Genomic DNA, 16,830 nt, shown 5'->3' with positions numbered 1-16,830 from the left:
TTGCTTTTTTGTTGTTGTTGTTTTTTGTACCTGAGTATTAAGGAAGTAAGCAAATTTAATTCCTAAGGCTTATAATACATGGAAAGCAAATTTACATCTAGCCCTAGGTATCAATTAGCACAAGGTCATCAATTTTTTTCTATAAAGGGCCAGACAGAAAATATTTTAGGCACTGTGGGCCATGCAGTCTATATCCTAATTACCCATCTCTGCCGCTGTAGCACGAAAGCATCCATAAATCCCTAAACAAATGGGTATGGCTGTGTTCCAATAACATTTGATTTACAAAAATGGGCAGGAGATGGGGGGCTGTATTTGGCCCATGGGCAAAGTTCACCACTCTTTAACTTACTGGAAAGGGTACTGAATTAAGATTTAGGACACCTGTTTCCCACTCTGATTCTGTGCCTAAGCAAGCTGGGTGGCCTTGGGCCAATCACTCCCTTTCTCTGTTTCTAAGATGTGTGTTTCTGTAGAATTTCCTTCTTAGCTGACTGCAATAGGGTAAAAAAAACACTCTAAAACGTTAGCTGGCAGAATCTTCATCAAATTCTTAAATATGAACAGTAGCAGCCATACCTTAAGGGAAAAGCATAAAGGAAAAGAGACGTAGCATTTTACAAGCACTTCTGTGTGTCAGGTTCTTTGGAAGTATGATCTTATTTCTTCCTCATCATCTCATCATCATGGGGTAGGTATCATCATCCCCAAGGAGCCCTGGTGATACAGTGGTTAAGCACTCAGCTGCTAACCAAAAGGTCAGCAGTTCAAACTCACCAGCCCCTGCATGGGGGAAAGATGTGGCAGTCTACTTCTGTAAAGGTTAAAGCATTGGAAACCCTACAGTGCAGCTCTACTCTGTCCTATAGGGTTGCCATGAGTTGGAATCGACTGTACGGCAGCGGGTTTGATTTTGGCTTAGCATCGTTCCCATTTTGTAAACGAAGAGTCAGAGAAGTTAAATAATGCACCCAAGGTCACAGCAGCAAACAAGGAGTCAGGATTTGACCCCAGCTGACTGCTCTCTCAGAAGTTTGGTACTGTTACGGGGATGGGGGTAGTTGCTCTTGATGAATGAGCACTGTTGATCGATGACTCTGCACAGACGATGACACATGAGTTATCTGGGAGAGGGTTCAGATCAGGCCTCACTCCCCTTGCTTCAGGATTCTCCCACTCTGTCCTCACCTGTCTTCTCCACCCCCTCTCACAAAAATTACATCCCATTTGGCCTGAGAATCGATATGTGCAAATCGGAGGTTTGTTTCCTTTAGTTCTGAGTGGAGGGACCGTGAATCATACGTTGAAAAAGACCAGGAACCTCAGAACTCCAGGACAAAGTGGTCTAAGGAAATGGGGAGGGAGAAAAGGAGGAGCAGCACACCCCCAGAAACCATGGCTGGTCCTGTGCCCGCACCAGCATGGCAGGCCAAGTCGGTTCTGTATCTCAGAACTTAACCCAGCTAAGAGCCTATGTGACGAAACACAAGCCAACGGAATTACTCAGACATGCCTGACCTTGTCTATCTCCTTAAAGTTCACAGTCATCACTTTAAAACTGTACTTTGAAAATGAGGCTGGAAGAGGGGAAAGTGAAACCAAAGAAACTGGATCATTACTGCTTCCTGTATTAACCACAACCAAAAAAGGGGGTAGGGGCTGGGGGATGGAGAGAGGGCGTAGAAAAGAAGAACAGAAAAAACATTCCCCAGACACAGAGGAAGGGGTACATCTGTCTCTCCACTGCCAAAAGAAAAAAAAACACACCCAAACCCCTTAGTGAAGCATTCCAGACCATTCAAAATCTGGCTGGAACACGTGCGTTCCAGCCTCCACCACCTCTCACTACCCTCTGCAGCGGCCAAAACGGCCTCCATTACATGTCATCCACACCTGAGCATGCCCCTGAAGAAGGGAAAGAGTGATCCACTCTATGCTATCTGCTGAAATTCCACCTCAAAGTCCAGATCAAATGTCATCCTCTAGATCACAGATGTTAAAACTGAGAAGAACTTTACAGATGAACATCAATGTCTATTCCTTCATGTTACCTACAAGGAAACCAAGGACCACCAGTAGGGCTAAGGGGCTTGCTCCATGTCACACAGCTAGTCTAAAGCCCCGGTCAGGAAACCAAGTCAGGTGACTTCCAAGCCAGCGTCCCCTCCTCATGATGTCCTGGCTGACTGACTGCCCTGAAAGCCCTCTTCTCCTCATGAGAGTGCCAGGGCACCTTACACTCTCTGGACTCTGGACTCTCTCCTACACTGTAGGTTAGAGTGGTCTGTTTGCATACACATTCCTGACAGTCTGCCACGGAGGGTCAAAACCATGTCTTACCTGTCTGTTATCACCCCCCACCCCATACTTAGTTAGCTACCCTCCCACAAAGTAGGCCTTCAGTCGGCTGTAGCATTCATTCACCAAACTCCAGAACACCACCTGCCTCCCCACCCTCAGTCTTATCTCCCCCCAATCAGCCTTCATGCACCGCCAGAGGGCACCATCTAAAGTGCTAATCTCATCACACCACCCTTATAGGTGCACTGTGGTCTCCACAATTTGGCATGAAAGACTCTGAACAGCCCTTCTTTCCCTCTAGCCTCGTTTCCCACCACTCCAGCCACCCAGAGCACCCACAAGCTCTCCCTCTCCTCTGTGCCTTGTGCCTGCTGATCCCCTCCCTGGGACATACATCAATAGCTCCCCTCACCCCCAAGTCCCTCTGCGTGGCTAACCCTACTCACCCTGCAAGATTCAGAAAAGAAATGGCCTCCTCCTGGAAACGATCCCTGCCCAACCACCCACCCTTCTAGGAGAGGTGCCCTCCTCTGTGCTCCTGAAGCACCCTTGGCATCACTCTGCTATAGTTCTTATGTTACGTAGTACTGCTACAATAGAAATACCACAAGTGGAGGGCTTTAACAAAGAGAAATGTATTCTCTCACAGCCTAATGGGTTACAAGTCCAAATTCAGGGCATCAGCTCCTGGGGAAGGCTTTCTCTCTCTGTCGGCTCTGGAGGTAGGCCCTTGTCATCAATCTTTCCTTGGTCTGGGAGCATCTCTGCATAGCAAGCCTGGGTCCAAATGACGTGCTCTGCTCCTGGTGCTTCTCTCTTGGTGGTATAAGGTTCCCAATTCTCTGCTTGCTTCCCTTTCCTTTTTTCTTGTAAGATAAAAGGCGGTGTAGGCCACACCTCAGGGAAACTCTCTTTACACTGGATTAGATTTATGACGTTAGTAAGGGTGTTGCAATCCCACCTTAATCCTCTTATAACATAAAATTACAATCACAAAATGGATTCCCACAATACTGGGAATCATGGCCCAGCCAAATTGATAAGCACATTTGGGGGGGGGGGGGGACATAATTCAATCCATGACAGTTCTCAACACAGATTATTGCATCTGTTTACACAACTGCCCCTACCAGTCCCCACTAGACCATAATCCAGGGCAGGGGCTGTGTTTGCCTCTCTAGCACCAGCCCATTAATTTATCTGTAGATGATACATTAAATTAGCTATACTCTTTACAGAAGCAGATCGCTTAGTCCTGTCTTCTGTGGAGCCACTGGATGGATTCGAACCACCAATCTTTAGGCTAGTAGTCAAGTGAAACCATTTGTACCACCCAGGGACCTTGCCAACATATTAAATTAGACCAAATCCTTCTCACTTACTAGTTAAAATCAGACCCAACAAATATCATGCATCATTTTACTAATGTATTTTAATATATTCAGGCCCTACCCACCCGTCAGCATATATGTCAGCAACACCAAGGGGACATGGCCCCAGGCCACAGCAAAAAGCTCACACCCACAGTCTTCAAATAAAGAGCTTAAGATACATAATGGCATTAGGAACTGCCAGGCATTAGACACTTTAGGAGTCTCTTAGAAAGGTGTGCTTACCTCACCAATAAGGTCACGGGCCTTCACAACCTTGGGTGTATAACAGATTTGGCACGTCAGGAGGGAGCACCGATCCAAGCACAGTAGTTCTGACAGAGCTGGTGACCAAACGGAGGTTGACACAGGAAAGCTTGTCCCCAGAAAACCTCACAAGTGCCCACGGGAGTCCTCAGGACTCATCTTCTAGGAGGTTGCACACAGTGACTTCATGAGACCCCGCCTGAGACGGCCACTGGGGCACCAGAGATTGAGGGGCAGGTGGCTGTCAAGGGACAGCCAGAAGGAAGCCATGAGCCTTACAGAATTCACAGTACCAAAATCGCAAGGTGGATAATTAGTAACAGCACCCGCAGGCAGGGAACTCAGAGAAGAGGGCAAACACCTAAAGGAGGAGGAACTGATACCTGCTTCGGGAAGCTAAGTGGTTACTAGACTTGAAGGAAGATGGCGTGAGGTGGGGGGGAAGGGGGTGGGAGGAGGAATGAGGGGAAAGTTTCACTGAGAAAATAGCACCCCAAGAATGGATGGGATTTCCAAAGAAATTCAAGATTGAACATTTCAGAGAAAACTGCCTGTGAACCTGAGCTGGCGTTGAGGCTGATGGTAAACTGATGCTCGTTTTCCTCGCTCTTACTTGTATTAACAATTCACAAACACTCTTCCTTAACCTCGCTGAACTAATGAAATGGCTAAAATAGATAAATAAATAAACAAGCACTCGTGAACAAATGGCCCTTGCTCCCTCAGTAAGAAAGTCACAATTAGCCACAAGGGTTACTTTATTTTCCTGGTCTTCCTTCTCTGTCCTCTGCACCCACCTGAAGGAGGTAGGGCTGAAACCTTTCCTCTTCGTTAGGTACCAGCCCCACCGCCCAGCCACACAAGGAACCGAGGATTATCACTAAACAGCTTCTCCTTCCTGCCCCACACCACAGGCCCTCACAATGGTGAACAGGCCACCAAGTCAAGTCCTCTGTCATGTTCTCACTGAGAAGCACTCAACTCCACCTTCTCCCCAAACCCACAACCTCTGGTGTACTTCAACCCTCCTCACCTCCCACGTGAACTCTTGCAACAGCCTCTTGCCCTTCCTGCTACCACCTCCACAATCTAGCTGCATCAACTTCACCAGATTTATTATCCCAAAACAGATGAACAAACCTTACCACACTGGCCTAATTAAAAATTTTCTAGGTTCCTCATTTTTAGAAGCTATATCCCCAACTCCTTAGCATGTCATTCCAGACACTGACCATCTGAGCCAAACCCACCTTTTCAGTCTCAGCTCTCAACCCCTCTCCGTCCCACTGAGTTGGGTCCTCAGCTGAATATAGGGTATGCTTTCATTCAGGCCAAGCTTTACTTCCACGTAGCCTGTGCCTGATCTCACTTGCTCTGCCCAGCACAATCCTGCTTACTCTTTAAGACTCAGTCCACACACCATCTCTTCTTTAAAGTCTTTGCATCCTCTAAACTAGAGTGGCCAACCATCGGTATTTGCATCTACTGTCCTGGCATAATTACTAAAAGCACCCCATGTACTCTCATGGTATGCTGCTATAGACAAGAAATTGTATGGTGCCCGTCTTAGTAATCTTGTGCTGCTGTAACAGAATACCACAAATGGATGGCTTTAACAAACAGACATTTATTATCTCACAGTTTAGGAGGCTAGAAGTACAAATTCAGGGTGCTGGGTCTAGGGGAAGGCTTTTTCTCTCTCTGTTGGCTCTGGAGGAAGGTCCTTGTCTCTTCTGAGCTTCTGCTCCTGGGTAATCTTCACGTGGCTTGGCATCTCTCTTCCCCCATTTCTGCTCTGCTCACTTGCTTGTTTAATCTCTTTTATATCTCAAAAGACATTGACTCAAGATACACTCTATACTAATCCTGCCTCATTAACATAACAAAGGCAACCCATTCCCAAACAGGATTATAACCAAAGGCATAAACCCACTGCTGTCTGGTCCATTCAGACTCACAGTGACCCTGTAGGACAGGGCAGAACTGCCCCACAGGGTTTCCAAGGCTGTAAATCTTTACGGAGGCAGGCTGCCACATCTTTCTCCCCAGGAGCGGCTGGTGGGTTCAAACTGCCGACCTTCTGGTTAGCAGCTGTGCGTTTAACCACTGTGCCACCAGGGCTCCACCACAGGCGTAGAGGTAAGGATTTACAACACCTATTTCGGGGGGACACAATTCAATCCATAACAGTGCCCATACCTAAAACCTGCCCTGGCCCAAAGACAGACCAGTTGTTTATCTGCATCTCCTGCTAGACTATTCCTCAAGGACAATAACCTTGTCTTACTTTAGTGTGTATTTCCAGCATCTAAAGACCAGTCAGTACCTGAGATATGTTAATAAACATCTGTGGAATGAAAGAATGAATATGGTTCCAAGAACATGTGGTAATCAATTTTATCTAAACTCCCAGACGAGAAACTTTCTAAATCAGAATTAGATCTAAATCCTGGACCAAAAAACAAAACTTGAAAGCTTCTATCTTTCTTTCACTAATCATTTCTTTCCCTAATCTAGTGTTTTTCCGCTTCTTTTATATATGTATACAGTTGTATTTATTTTGTTGTTGTTATTGTTGTTGAGAATATACAAAGCAAAACACACATAATTCAACAGATTCTACATGTAGCATTTAGTGGCACTGATTACATTCTTCGAGTTGTATAACCATTCTCACCCTCCTTTTCTTAGTCATTCCTACCCTATTAGCATTAATTCACTGCCCACAAAGGTTTCTATTTAATCTCTTGAGTTGCTGTTGTCAATTTGATCCCATATAGATAGCTATTAAGAGAGCAGAATGCTAAATGCAGACATTTTTTACTAGTTAAGCTAAACTACTATTTGGTTTTAAGAAGTCTTCAGTGGATATTTTTGGTTTAAGTTTTAAAGATTATCTCAGGGCAATAGTTTCAGGGGTTCATTCAACCTTCATTGCTCCAGGAAGGCTGGACTCTACAAAAATTTAAAATTCTGTTCTGCATTTTCCCCCTTTTTGATCAAAGATTCTTCTATAAAATCTTTGATCAAAAAGTTCAGTAATGGGAGCCAGGCACCATCCAGTTCTTCTGGTCTCATGACAAAGGAGGCAGCAGCTCATGGAGGCAATGAGCCACACATTCCATATCCTCCTCCTATTCTTGACTCTCCTTCTTCCTCCGTTGCTCCACGGGAGTAGAGATCAATTGCCGTGCCTTGGATGGCCACCTGCGAACTTTTAAGACCCCACACACTATGCAACGAAGTAGAAGGTAAAACAGAGGCTAAACGTGTTATCAGACCAATTAACTGAGGTGCTCTATGAAATCATGACTCTAAACCTCCAAACCAAGAAACCAAATCCCCTGAGGTGTTTGCTTATACAAAAGCAGCCTCAGCAGCTACATTTTTTCTTTTTTTTTTTTTGGTCACTATTGTAAATGTATCACACAACTTCTGCCAGTTAAACTTTTTACAAGTGTACAACTTATTGCCAGCAATTACAATAATCAGCTGTGTAACCATACCCTCAATCGATGTGATTTTTCCATCACCATTAGCCCCCTTTTCCTCTTCCCTCCCTCCCCTTGGTAACCACTAATAAACTTTGTTCTCTATATATTTGTCGTTTCCTGTTTTTTTATATCAGTGAGGTCATATAATATTTCTCCTTCTGTGATTGACTTATTCATTCAGCATGTCTTCCAGTCCATTCATATTGAGCATGTATCAAGGCTTGATTTCTCCTACTGGCTGAGTAGTTCGAACTACATTTTGTTTATCCATTCATCTGTTGATGGGCATTTAGGCTGTTTCCACCTTTGGCTATTGTGAATAGTGCTGCATTGAACACTGGTGTACAAGTCTCTGTTTGAGTCTCTGCTTTCAAGTGTTTTGGGTATAAACTTAGAAGTGAAATTATTGGGTGATACATACGGTAGTTCTATTTTTAGTTTTTTGAAGAACCGCTGCACTGTTTTCTACAATGGCTGTACCATTTGCATTTCCACAAGCAACGGATAAGGGTTCCAGTTTCCCCACATCCTCATCAATTTATTATTTTTTTAGCTTAGCCATCCTCGTAGGAATAAAATGGTATCTCATTGCAGTTTCGATTTGCATCTCTCTGTGGCTAAGAAAATGAGCATCTTTTCATGTGTTTGCTGGGCATTTGAATGTCCTCTTTGGTGAAATGTCTCTTCAAGTCCTTTGTCCACTTTATAGTTGGGTTACCTGTCTTTTTGTTTGTTGAAGGTTTATATATATTTTGGTTATTAAATTCCTGTCAGATACATGGTTACATGGTTTCCAAATATATTCTCCCAGTCAGTAGCTTATCTTCTCACTTTTTTTTGTAAAGTCTTTTGATAAACAAAACTTTTTAATTTTTATGAGGTGCTGGTATGGACTGAATTGTGTTCCCCAAAAGTGTGTCAACTTGTCTAAACCATAATTCCCAGTATTGTATGACTGTCCATTTTGTCATCTGATGTGATTTTCCTGTGCGTTGTAAATCCTATCTCGGTGATGTTAATGAGACAGGATTAAAGGCAGTTTGTAATGAGGCAGGACTCAATCTACAAGATTAGGTTGTATCTTGAGTCAATCTCTTTTGACATATAAAACAGAAGTGGGCAGAGAAAGAGAGAGAGGGACCTCATACCACCAAGAAAGTAGCACCAGGAGCAGAATGTGTCCTTTGGACCCAGGGTCCCTGCACTGAGAAGCTCCTAGGCCAGGGGAAGATTAATGACAAGGACTTTCCCCCAGAACTGACAGAGAGCGAAAGCCTTCCCCTAGAGCTGACACCCTGAATTCAGACTTGTTGCCTCCTAAACTGTGAGACAGTAAACTTCTGTTTGTTAAAGTCACCTTACTTGCGGTAAGCAAGTATTAGATAACTAAGACAGGTCCCATTTATTTGTTTTGTCTTTTGCTGTTTGTGCTGTTGTTACTACATTAGATAACTCATTGTTGAAAGTGAGGCCTGACAGCATTGCCCCTGCTTTTTCTTCTAAGGAGAACTTCATGGTTTTAGTTGGAACATTTAGGTCCTTAATCCATTTTGAATTTGTTTTTGTGTATGGTGTGAACAATGGATCCTATTTTATTTTTCCGCATGTGGAAATCCAATTTTCCCAGCACCACTGATTAAATAGACTCTTCTTTCCCCATTGAATGGACTTAGCACCCTTGTCAAAAATCAGCTGACCATATGTGTGAGTTTATTTCTGGACTCTCAATTCTGTCCCATTGGTCTATGTGTTTATTGTTATACCAGTACTGGGCTGTTTTGATTACTATACCTGTACAGTATGTTTGGAAATCAGGAAATGTGAGTCCTCCTCCTTTGTTCTTCTTTTTCAACACTGCTTTAGCTATTCAGGGCCTCTTACCATTCCATCTAAAGTTGAGGAAGAAAGCTGTTGGAATTTTGATTGGTACTGTGTTGAATCTATAAATCGCTTTGGTAGTACTGACATCTTAACAATATTAAGTCTTCAGCTTTTGTTCATTATCGCCCCCCTTCCATTGGAGAGTTTCTGGAGTCCTTAGGTGGTGCAAATGATTAACATGCTTGGCTGCTAACCAAAGGTTGCAGGTTCAAGTCCATTGAGAGGTGCCTTGGAAGAAAGGCCTGGCAATCTACTTCCAAAAAAATCAGCCAATGAAAACTCTATGGAGCACAGTTCTACCCTGGCATACTTGGGGTCACCATGTGTCAGAATTGATGCCACAACAACCGGTTAAATTGATTTTTAAAAAAACATTTAAAGCTGTTATTTTTTCATCAAAATTAAAAGTTATTTTTAGTGAAATTAACTTCTGTTTCAGGTTTACACACAGAAACAATCTTTGATGGTTGCTGGGGGGGGGTGAGGAGGGAAAAACACTAAATAGACATCTTAGGTAAGTGGTAACTTTCATGATGGGTACAACAGTACACAATACTGGGAAAGTCAGCACAACTTGGCCAAGGCAAAGTCATAGAACTTCACAAACACATCCCAACTCCGTGAGGGACTGAATTTCAGTGCTGAGGGCTGGGGACCATGGTCTTGGGGGACACCTAGCTCAACTGGAATAACATAGTTTATAAAGAAAAGGTTCTACATCCTACTTTGATAAGTAGCCTCTGAGGTCTTAAAAGCTTGTGAACAACCATCTAAGATACTCCCCTGGTCCCACCCTGTCGGGAGCAAGGGAGAATGAAGAAAACTAAAAGACACAAAGGAAAAATTAGTCCAAAGGATCAAGACAGCACAACTACCATAGCCTCCACCAGACTGAGTCCAGCACAACGAGATGGTGCCTGTCTATCACCACCGAATGCTCTCACAGGGATCACAATAGAGGTCGCAGACAGAGCTGGAGAAAAATATAGAACAAAATTCTAACTCACAAAAAAAGACCAGACTTACTGGTCTGACAGAGACTGGAGAAACCCCAAGAGTATGGCCCCCAGAGACCCTTTTAGCTCAGTAAAGAAGTCACTCCTGAGGTTCACCCTTCAGTGAAAGATTGGACAGGCCCATAAAACAAAACGAGACTACAGGGGCACACCAGCCCCGGGGCAAGGACAAGCAGGCAGAAGGGGACAGGAAAGTTGGTAACAGGGAACCCAAGGTCAAGAAGTGAAGAGTGTTGATATGTTGTAGGGTTGGCAACCAATGTCATAAAACAAGGTGTATTAACTGTTTAATGAGAAACTAATTTGCTCTGTAAATGCTCATCTAAAGTACAATAAAAAATAAAAATAAACTTTTATTTCATATGAAAAAATAACTATTAGCTAGCTGCTTGACATTCATTCAGATACTGTTGATATTTTCTCTTTACAGCACTAGATATAATTACTTACGGGTTGAAAAACTTTGGTAGAATTAAATAATAAAATAGAAACTATATGTATTTAATTCACAAAATTCAAGTCACACAAAAAAGCCCTGAGGGTCAAATATTAGCAGTATCCATAAGGCAGCCAATGCCAGTCCATAAAGATGTAGAGGTCATCAGTCAAGAAATGACTTCAAGATCAAGCAATACCAAGAAAAGTCCTCTAATTTAAAATTCTCATGGAATCCAGACTTTCTGGAGCCATGGAGGCTGAATGAACCACCAAACCTATTGCCCTGAGATAATCTTTAAACCATAAACCTTAAACCAAAAATATCCCTGGGAGTCTTCTTAAAACCAACAATAGTTTAGCTTAACTCCTAAAGAACGTATGCCCTGAGCATTGTGCTCTTTTAAGATCTATCTGTGTGGGATCAAACTGACAACAGCAATTCAAAAGATAGGAAACTAAGGGGGCAGTGAGTTCATGTTAATGAAGGAGGAGCAACTCAGAAAACAAGGGTGAGAATGGCTGCACAACTTGAAGGATGTAATCAATATCACTGAATTGTACAGGTAGAAACTGTTAAATTGGTGTACGTTCTACTGTGTTTACTCTCAACAACAAAAATAAAATAAATTATTTAAAAAATAAATAAATAAGAAAAAGTCCTCCAATCACAGTCCTCTATTCACTACAGGTCTGCAGAACTTACCTTGTATACATTTTATGTATCTTTTGTGAACGCAACGTCAACCTTGTTCATGTAACACCCAAGAAAATCCAATGAGAGAAATTTATAAGCTAAGAAAAGATTTCAATGATTTGAGTTTTGGAGGGTCACAAACCATTATAATATCTAAGATTTTTTGCCCCTGAGAACCAATTTTTGCTCCCATTGAAAATGCAAGCTCTAACCATTATGCTTCTACATTTGCCCTCCCAGCACTTAAAAAAAAAAAAATTTTTTTTTTAACCTAAGAAAACACCCCGCCTCATACCTGCTTTGTGAACTCCCCTAAGGCTTCATCCCCTTAGGCACTTTGAAAGAAAAGTCATTCCCATATTATCAGCCTTTCTCCCACAGTGGTGGGCTCCCTCCCTTAAAAAAAAATATAGACTTTTAGAGCTGAAAGAACACTTAGGGCTTATCCAGCCCCGCCACCTCATTTTTCAGATGAGGCAACTGAAAGAGCCCTCAGAGGCTGAGAGGCTTGCTCAATCCCAGTCACTAGTCATGGAGGGATCTTGTCTGTCTGGTTCACTGTTGCGTCCGCAGGCTAACACAGGGCTTGGCATGCAAAGACAGTCAGATGTTTGCACACATGAACAAATGAATGGCTGTGGGGCAAGTCTGTGACAGAGCTAAAAGCCAAGTTCATCTAATTTCCAGCCTACTATTTTCCCACTACACCACTTTGTCCTCTTTTACTTCCCAAAAATATCAAATAATGGCCATAAAGACTATAAAACTCTCAAGTATTTCAAAAGCTTCCCACCTCAAATAAACAATTTTACTTTCACGCACTAGGTAAAAATTGAAGACCAGGATCCTGTTCGCTCATGAATAGAGCTCTTCAGGCCGTTTAGAGTTAGGGACTTTCTACAAATCAGTCAAGGATATGCAGTCTAACCATGTACTACTTCTCACTTGCTTACTGTGCCTTGAGCTCTTTTCTGGAGTTCCCATACACATGTCATTATTCCCCTTACCCAGACCCTAAAGACCCAAATCCATGTTTTCTCTTTCTAATGCACTTAGCAGGTTTGGGCACAGGAGCTAAATTTACACCAACTGAAACGGCTTCACCATGAGGGGCAAAAGTGGATTTGGCATGAACAAAATATTCTTTGTGCTTTGTTCAATGAACTCCTAGGACTAGTATAGCTTCTACCACGTAACAGGAGCCTAATACTTACTGAATAAATAAAGGAAAGGTATGGCAAAAACCGAAAGCTAAATTTACTAACATCTTTTCTGCAGTTATTTATTCATCCAACAAATATTTACCAAGTGTCTGTGTGCTAGGCGCCCTGCTGCTCTGAAATCTAACTTCCCCCACAGAACTAGAACCCTTCCCTCCAGCTAATGCATCTCCATACTGTGGTTCATCTCACAGACAGTGAGAATAGCTAAGGTGACCATATTCCCAGTGTGCCCAGGGTAGTCCTGTTGTTGTTGTTGTCAGGTGCCACCGAGTCCTAGTTTATACCTATCGTCTGGGGGTTAGTTATCAATAGCATCCCCATTTCTCTCAACAATGTCTTGTTTGGGACAATAAATATAGTTTTAGGCATACCAAATCTTTTGCAACAAGCAGACCAGGGGTTCAAAAATCTGATTCTTCTACTAGGTACTCTCAGTCTCATTTCCTCACTTATAATAAATATGGTCATAATAACACTAAATGGTTATATCAAGGGGAGCAGGTGGGAGAAGACCGGCACATCAGATTGAGACCATAATGTAGTGAGCCTTGAATGCCAAGTACATGGATATTTAATTTTTAGTAGCCAAGTGCATAACTATTTGCACCACCAGGGACTCTTTACTACACAACCAAAACAAAAAAAACACCAATCCTGTTGCTAACTAGTGAATTCTGACTCATGGTAATCCCATGTGTCAGAGTCCAACTGCTCCATAGGGTTTTCTGGGCTGTAATCTTTACGGAAGCAGGCTGCCAGGCCTTTCTTCTGTGTATGGTGTGACCTTTAATATACAGCAGGGAGCCATAAGATCTTTGGAGCAGGGGAGTGAATGTATGGTGAAAGCACAGTGAAAGTATTACTACCTAGATGACAGAGAACAAGCTAAGGCAGGAGGGAAGAGCAACTCTAAGTCATACCAAAAAGACAGCCTAAAGCTATAAATAAAGAAAGGTTGTCACAGATGAAAATAGCAACAGATATGCTATTTCATCTTTTGCCTTTATGCGTAGTTTTAAAATTTCAACAATAAATAGATGCAACTGAACGCAATCTACTTCATCGGTCTATGGTCTTGGGTTTCCCAACGCAAGGGGCAGTCTGTCAAGGAAGTTTCTGGGCAACCTGACTTGCCTCTTGTCTGCCAGTCATGTAAAGGAAGTATAGTGGCTTTTTGTTTTTATTTTAAGGCCCACATTTGAAGCACAGTGTTCATGGTCAGGAGTTTCCTGGTATTAACGAGATGGACAGGAATTTTAACCCACCTCCCCCAGATGGTCCTCTATTGCATCAGTGGAAACCAAGCTTCCTCCACAGCGACTTGTCAAGTATGTCAGGTAAAATGGCAGCAGCACTGGCTGCCGCCGCGGGAGCCCTCGCCTCGGCGTCAAGCGCAGGAAACAGCGCTCTCCCCCAAGGTGCCAAGTGCTGAAGGCACAGTCGGTAAATCAACAGGTCCCGCGCGCCGCGGCAGGAGGAAATGGTCAGTCACTTGCAGTAGGGTCGGAGGAGGCCACAGTCGGTTCTGAAAGCGCCTTTCCTGTGGCCACGCCGACCTCTGGGGAACCCGCCTGGGGAAGGGGCCGGGCGCGGTGGAGAGGAGGCACCGTCGCTTCCTGGGTTCTAGTCCCCGACCCGTCGGCAGCCCCTCGCAGATACCCCTCGGCTCCCTCATCCTCCCTCTATCCCGCTTCTCTCAGCGGCTGTTAAGCCTTTCGGTTCTGCCACTAGGGAACTTCCACGGAAGGTGAGAGTCCCAGGTGGAGGGACGCATCCACACAGCCCCGGAGGCAGTGTCGGCACTTCGGGGTCAGACTCCAGGTCCGGAAGGGCTCTGACGCCTCGGGGCTGCGGTCCCCGCTCCGCCCGCTGGCTCTCACCCACTGGCCCATGGACGCGGGCCCCGCACCCCCAAGACCCCGCGTCGCGCGGTCCCCGCGGAGCCCTCTCCTCACTCCCGCGGGGTCAGAGCCTCCCAGTCGGGGGCCCCCACCGCAGCCCGGGCCCTTCCTGTCCAAGGCTGGGGGCCAGGGGGCGGGACCTCGGCCGCCCCGCCGGGCTCGCCCCTCCCTCCGGACCCCGGCCCGCGCTCCCCGCGGGTCACTACCTCGTCTGCGTCCAGCTCCGCGCCGTTGCCTACGAGCGCCATGTTCCTTCTTCGGCAGCTGCCTCCCCAAAGCCAGGCAGGGTGCTCTGAGCCTCCCGGCTCAGCCCAGCGCAAGGGAGGGAAGGAGGGGCTGGCCCCGCGGCGCGCAGCTAAGCGGGAGCTTTCCCCGCCCCCGGCGCCCGCAGGCCGGCCGGGCACCCATTTCCCCAGCCGGCGCCGGGCCCTCCGCCCCCGCAAGCCCCGCCCCCCGCAGGCTCCGCCCCGCTCCCCCACGCGGCTCCCTCAGGGGCAGCCAACTAGCTTCCCTGAACGCGTCTCCGCCCCCAGCCGGCAGCCTCTTCGGGCCCTTGTGGGTGGAGCCACCGCGTGGGCGGAGTCACCGAGTGGGCGGGGCCATCGCGCAGTCCTGAGTCTTCTCCCACCAGGCCTGCACTCTGGGAAGGGACCTAAAGGTGCCGGCCAGGTGGCCTAGGTGAAGGATTAGCGTGCTCCCGGAGCTAAAAGGACGCAGGGCTGACGAGTCCGAAGTCAAAGCCGCGCCCCCCCGGGGCCGTGGAAGCATCCACCTGGTCATTGGGCCAGGTGAACACCGTGTCTTGCAGATGGTGAGGCCAGAGGGCCGGCTTTGGTCACAGTCACCTGTCACCTAGACACCTTGATCAAGCCACCTGACTGGTCACTGGGTCGGGGGCATGGTCTTCAGATACGGGGACGCTGTGTTTGCTTCTGTGTGTGTTTGAAAACTGAAAAAGAAAAGACCGTCAGGTATTTACACAACTTAAAGCCCTTCTCCTAACCCCTCCCTGACTCCCCACCTCAGCTCAGTCGCACTCCCCACAGCATCCCGCACTAACCCCTTTTGTAACTCCAAACCTAAGGGTATAATTTGTCCTTGAAGTCTAAGCTTCATGAGGGTAGGGACAGTCTTTGTCTTCTTCAAGGCCGTATCCTCAAAAAAAAAATTTTTTTTTTTTCTTCAGCACCTAGAAAATTGCCTTGTACATAGTAGTAGGTACGCAACAAATATATGTTTACTGAGTTTAGGAATTAACTCTTGCTTCTGACATGTGAAATCATTGAACTATCTGAACTATCCAACTGGAAAATTGAAAGCTATATTTTAGGGGGTTTTGTTTGTACATTTTTTGAGGTTTTTTTTGCTCAGCTTTATTTTACAGGGAGCCTTGGTGGTGCAGTGGTTAAGAGCTTGCCTGCCAATCAAGAGATCAGCAGCTGAAATCCACCCGTCCTTCCTTGGAAGCCCTATGGGACGTTCTCCTCTGTCCCATAGGGTCACTCTGAGTCAGAAACCACCGGACGGCAAGGGGTTTGGTTTTCAGGGTTTTATTTCACATACAATAAAATTCCCCAAGTTTAAGTGTGCGACTCAACGAACTTAAACAAATGTATACAAACATCATCCCAATGATGACACAAACAGCCCCGGAAGTGTCCCATGCCCTTTGCTGTCAGTCCCCCACTGACCCCGAGTGTGTCAGAAAAGAGCTGTGCTCAGCAGGGTTGCCAGTGGCTGCGTTTTCAGAAGCAGATAACCAGGCCTTTCTTCTGAGGCACTTCTGGGTGGACTCGAACTGCCAGCCTTTCTAGCAGCTGAGTGTGTTCACCGTTGGCACTGTCCGGGGACTCCAGATGGGACCTAGAGATCATTAAGTTCCAACACGCCTCTCAGTCTCCAGTCCTCCCTTCACTCCACCCCCACCTCCTTCTGTTTATGCTTCACTTTCGGAGGCTAAATTTCCTGTCTGAGTCCGGATTCTGCGCTGTATTACTCATGCATGCTTGCATATTTTTCAAAGTTCACAGGCTTCTAAATTAACGTCGTATCATCCTGCGGTGAAACCATCTCACTGATGGCTTCTTCCTTCCCCATATGTTTTGTTATTCTCTCTCAAGAATTTCAACCCCTCAAATTCTGAAGAGATACAAAAGCACTTGGCTCCAGTTAATGATGTGATTATGGTCTACCGGGATAAAACCTGAAGTCAGTCATGTGTGTTTTAAATTCACATAACCAGAGG

General features: G+C 45.4%; 1 protein-coding gene across 9 annotated transcripts in view; it reads right to left on the bottom strand.

Annotated features, from left to right (window-relative positions):
- TTC39B (tetratricopeptide repeat domain 39B) overlaps positions 1–14,921 on the bottom strand; it is a 140,174-nt gene extending 125,253 nt beyond the window's left edge. For 5 of the 9 annotated variants that reach the window (XR_010322859.1, XM_023545253.2, XM_010587936.3 and 2 more), the window contains exon 1: positions 14,792–14,920. Coding sequence is in view for 5 of the 9 variants with exons in the window: in XM_023545253.2 (XP_023401021.2) it covers positions 14,792–14,833 (42 nt within the window). In the remaining 4 variants the exon portion in view is untranslated. Of the gene's footprint in view, positions 1–9,223; positions 9,310–14,791 lie in introns of those variants that run through there. The other 4 variants (XM_023545255.2, XM_023545259.2, XM_023545258.2 and 1 more) reach the window with 3 other exon arrangements.
- Positions 14,922–16,830: the final 1,909 nt, after the last annotated feature.

This window comes from Loxodonta africana, chromosome 9, assembly GCF_030014295.1.
Source record: "Loxodonta africana isolate mLoxAfr1 chromosome 9, mLoxAfr1.hap2, whole genome shotgun sequence".
NCBI classification, from domain to species: domain Eukaryota; kingdom Metazoa; phylum Chordata; class Mammalia; order Proboscidea; family Elephantidae; genus Loxodonta; species Loxodonta africana.
Note: the sequence above shows the minus strand (reverse complement) of the source record. Positions and strands in the feature narration are given on the sequence as shown.